Source organism: Cryptomeria japonica, unplaced genomic scaffold, assembly GCF_030272615.1.
Source record: "Cryptomeria japonica unplaced genomic scaffold, Sugi_1.0 HiC_scaffold_282, whole genome shotgun sequence".
Taxonomy (NCBI): Eukaryota; Viridiplantae; Streptophyta; class Pinopsida; order Cupressales; family Cupressaceae; genus Cryptomeria; species Cryptomeria japonica.
This window is the reverse complement of record NW_026729104.1, coordinates 4,221-9,056: the sequence shown is the minus strand read 5'-3', so window position 1 is coordinate 9,056 and position 4,836 is coordinate 4,221. Positions and strand designations below refer to the sequence as shown.

At 30.0% G+C, this 4,836-nt stretch overlaps 1 protein-coding gene across 1 annotated transcript; it reads right to left on the bottom strand.

Moving 5' to 3' along the window:
* Positions 1 to 935: 935 nt before the first annotated feature.
* LOC131056127 (paired amphipathic helix protein Sin3-like 4) lies at positions 936 to 3,150 on the bottom strand. The gene is made up of 6 exons (XM_057990480.2): positions 2,793 to 3,150; positions 2,537 to 2,686; positions 2,154 to 2,439; positions 1,671 to 1,822; positions 1,327 to 1,433; positions 936 to 1,222 (listed from the first exon to the last, which is right to left on the bottom strand). Exons 1-6 carry the CDS (start codon positions 2,840 to 2,842, stop codon positions 939 to 941), a joined length of 1,029 nt encoding a protein of 342 aa, XP_057846463.2. The 5' UTR covers positions 2,843 to 3,150; the 3' UTR covers positions 936 to 938.
* Between the last annotated feature and the right edge of the window lie 1,686 nt (positions 3,151 to 4,836).

Genomic DNA, 4,836 nt, shown 5'->3' with positions numbered 1-4,836 from the left:
AGACTATTATGTTGATCAAGACATTCTGATGCTTATCATTTTATGTATGATTTTATTTTCATTGATTGTAGATCATTTAACATGTTGTATTCAATTTCTTCATCCAATATATCATATATTTAAATAACATTAGTTTCTATCACACTGCTCCTCATTACGTGACACTAGTAGCTTACCTATCGAAATATAATAGCCTATTTTTGTATCTTATCTTACCTCTTTTTTGGGGGGCAAGAATGGCTTTCAAACATCTCTCCTTAAGATTTATTTGTCTCAAGTCAATACAATTTACTCAATTTTTGTCTTAAACCCTCACTCTATGTAGTAGTGTCACATGTTGATTATTTGATTTACCATCCCTTCAACTTTTGTTGGAAATTCGTTATTTGATTCATTTTGACCCATTTGAACATTTTCAAAATTTTTCCATAGTGTTTGTAACTTAACTATATGAACACTTTGATATGCATTTACAAGAATAGTCAATGCCTCTTTAGAATGTGTACAACATCACTTATCTGAGGAAAAATTGATTGACATAGTGCACCTTGAATTAGAAATAAAGCTTCATTGTCTTTTTGTGAATTTTTCTAGAGTTAATGCATTAATATTTTTTAGGTTCTTCATATCCATTACTAATAATATGCCCTAAATCTTTAGATTTCAACAAATTTTGCATTCTTGGATTGCAATAAGCAAAATTTGTTCGACCCAATAAACAAAATGTGTCCCATTAAAATAGGAATCAATAGTTTTGATGTCATGCAATATTTGTTATCTCAAATAAATACAAAAAAACAACATAACGGCTATTGTCAATCAACAAAAAAATATCTTCATCTGTTTAAATACAAAAAATCAACATAACGGCTATTGTCAAGAAGCACATAGCGATTGAGGAAAACCTCAATCTTGTTTTCACAAGTCAGAAATTAATATCATATACAACAATCCTCCATAATATTTTCCAAGTGGCTCAAACATTTTGCATCTCTTTGGTTAAAGCGGGAGCTATGGTGGTCAAGAGATCTCTGATAGTACTTTGTATAAACATCTGCCCAGCCTTTGTTGAATCTGGTCCGACAATCGACCCATTCGTCGTGCTTCTGTTGAAGACGTTTTACAATTACTGGTAAACAACGATCTGGCTTTTCAAGCAGCAGATCTATTATACGAAGCCCGCAATTTCCATAAATGAGCTCAATGCACCTTAAATTCATAGCTGCAATGGCCAAATGTTGACAAATTACTCGTCACATTTACAACCAACCAAACTAAATATCCAACTTGTGACTATAATTACAGAAACTCTTAAAAAGAAGCTACCTGTCAGGTGGTCTTCAATTCTGAAATGAGCATGTTGCTTTTCCAGTAACTCATGTACACGCTCAATTGCAGCTTCTAAATTTTTTATGAGCATGTCCAACTCAAATCTGGAAATTCAAAATTTGACAATCTTAAATACAAAATAATACACCTGTATACTATCTTCAGTGATAGGGAGCACCTAACACCAAATGATAAGCTCTCGCTCTCTGTATGTAGTATGCTTGGTTAGTTTATTAGTACTCCAGAAAACTCATGATTTTCCACCGAATAATTACAAATTGACAATCCTTAAAATGTACTCCTATATGTAACTAGAAGATTAACTTCAATATATGTGGTACCTGTCATCCTCACAATTGAGAATAGCCTGCTCATAAGTGTTAAATTGCCTTTTTCTTCGGTAATCCTCTGTACCAGATGCTACTGATACACAAATATCATTCAATACCTCTGCGTCAAGATCAGTTGAACAGCTGGCAACGGGTTTCAGGAACTGCAACATAATGAAATTAATGTTGATTCTTCAGCCAAATTTTAAATAGAAAAAACAATCATACATCTCTACATTATGAAATAAACTAAAAAAGAAACAAGATCTAGGGAGGTCAGTAGATAGCTTCAGAAGAAGTGCACAAAGGAATTGTATTTACAATAAGAATTTCGAATGCAAAATAGTGGCTTAGACTGCAACTGAAGATTTATAATTGTATGCAAAAAATAGCGGCAGTTCATGCAGATGGATTGTAATAATGCATGTTTAAACTTTGCTTATGAATCCCACCAGACATTGATTCTTCCATTAAAATAAGAGAGATTTTCCTTACATTCTGTGGTATCAAACGGTATCTAGGAGTACACTGTTCCAAATGAGAAAGGTCCATCTCTGATTTGGGTTTGTATGTGATTTTCTCATTGTTTGAAGCTGGCAAAGCATTGCTACCCAACATAGCCCTTGATTTGTGATGTTGATCCTTGTGTCCGTCTCGTAGAAAATCTTCGGAAGGGAGCAAGATTTCGAAGCCTTTTGGGAGAAATTTATTGAAACCTAAAAGAAGTTCATGGCTCTTAACGAGCTGTTTCAATCTGGCAATAACCTTGATCGCATCACATCTGCAAATTAACCAAAAATGCCGGTTCAAAGAGCGTAAAATACATTATCAATTAGAAATTCGGAAGCCCTAAGTAAAGATTTGCAAGGATTACATACGTCTTTGACCTAAAATCATCGAGGATTTGAATAAACTCTGCAAATTTTCCCATATCATCTTTGAAATGCTCTTTTACTGAAATCAGATATGATTGTGCGTCTATCTCTGTTGGCAAAGGCATCTCTTCATAACCTTCGGCGAACCTACAACTGAAATTAACGCAGCACAAACGACAAGAAATAGTCAGAAATCTCATGTTCTGCCCAAGCTTGAAAGAAGCAATTAATTTCCAGCTTAGTATAAAAACTAACTTACCGTTTTGGTCCCCGAATCTCTGATCTTTCCTTCTCCGCTGCTCTCTTCATTATATAAGCTTCAAAATCTATAATTTCTCCCTTGAATTCAAACCCGCACAAGAAATGATGAAAAATGGGCGATAAAATCCGATTATATAATTATTTTTCTCCCGCGGAGTCGAGTAAGTTGTGATTGGTTTTAAATCTGCGCTAATAATAACTAATCTGAAGTTACCCGCGAAATGCTCATTTTAGCCGTTACAAGTTTGAGGGACAAAAAGCTGAGACTAGAACTAACGTGAAGTGCAGTAATGCGCGGCTATCCAACCGATAAAACAGGCATCTCGTACATCTGATAACATCCATTTTAACAAAACGGAGGAAATCAAGTGTAGTTTTTGCCGCCCACTATTGTTTTCTGTGAATGCATGAAATCGTTTTTATTTTGTTTTATATATCATAAACTATGACACATATTTTTTATTTTCTTATATTACATATTTATATTATTTATTAAATATCATTTTTTTATTTTTAGTTTTTTTAATTAAATTTCATTCTTTAATTAATTTAATCATAGATTATAAAGAGTTAAAAAATTAACTAAAATATTATAGTCTAAATTTATTTTCTATTTTTACTGAAATGTCACTTCTCTTTGATCTTACTGATTTCTATAAATCTAAAATTCAATTTTTCTAAAAAAAAAAATTTAAATTTTTATACAAATCATTAAATAAAATATCAGTATGTACATTAAATCTACTCACATGTGTTAACTCCTCAGTAAATGTTTGGTAAATCTAATAGACATTTTATTTGTTTTTTAGATAGATTTAATTTCTTCCAAATATATATTGATAATATTTGAAATATAATTTATTTTTTTAATATAAATTTTAGGTACATTAAATTGTGCTTTTAACATCTTATTATTCTCTATTTTAGATTTTTGTAAAAAATAGAAAAAATCATTTATTATGAAATAATTTATTAATTTAAAATTAAATAAATTACATGCTAGTTTATTTATCTTCTTATTTTATTCTAATAGATCAATGCATTATTAAAAAGCAAAAAAATAAAGAAAATGTATTAAAGAAAGAAAGTCCATGTGAACAACAAAATAAAATAGAGAATAAAATGATTCTTTTAAATTTGAATATTTATATTTATTATACAAGAGACACAAAACATCAAGTTCAAGCATCAAGTTCCTCCCAATAATGTGGTTAGCATAGAGCAGAAAATAGAGAAGCATTTGGATGGTATTTTTTTATAGTAAACGATTTGTTTAGTTTGAAAAATTTCAAGTATTACTAATTATCAAATAATTTGAAATATATTTGCATAAAAAAAATAAAGAATGTAATTAAAAATAAACTTGATTTATTGAAAGTTAATATACTATATACTTTGGTCACAATGATAAGCGCATTAGTACTTTCTTACTTTCTTCAAGGAGAAGCTAAAGAGTGTACACGTACACGTATTGTTTGTGCTGGGATGATCAAATATAATATATAATATAATATAGTCAAATATATGTGTGATGATCAAATATAAACATTTACAAAATAAAACTTTAATCATTTCAACAAATAGTTTTCCATATTCAAAATAATTGAACTACTCATCAAATTAATGATATCAAATTTTCACAATCTATAATTTTATACTACTTTTCTTGCTCGATTAGATCGCGTGATATTGTTTGACACATATCTAACTGTACATTCAAATGACAAATCTATTTAGAAAACTGTTCCAATTTGGTACAAAAAAGTATGGGTTAAAAATTGTACCACGGGGCATTGAGTGGAGATTTTGATCTATATATTTTTGGTAGAAAAGAGTGATGGGATTAATGTTTTATTTTTTTTCAAATGGTGAAACTGATTTTTTTACAATTTTGGAATATTCAGAGCCTTTATTTTAAAAATGATTTATTTGAGTGGAATTGAGCTAATCTCGTATATCTAATTCATAAGTATTTAATCTAGTGCTTCATCTTTGTCATGGACATTAATGGTTGAGTGTTAATTGACACATATGTTTGCCTA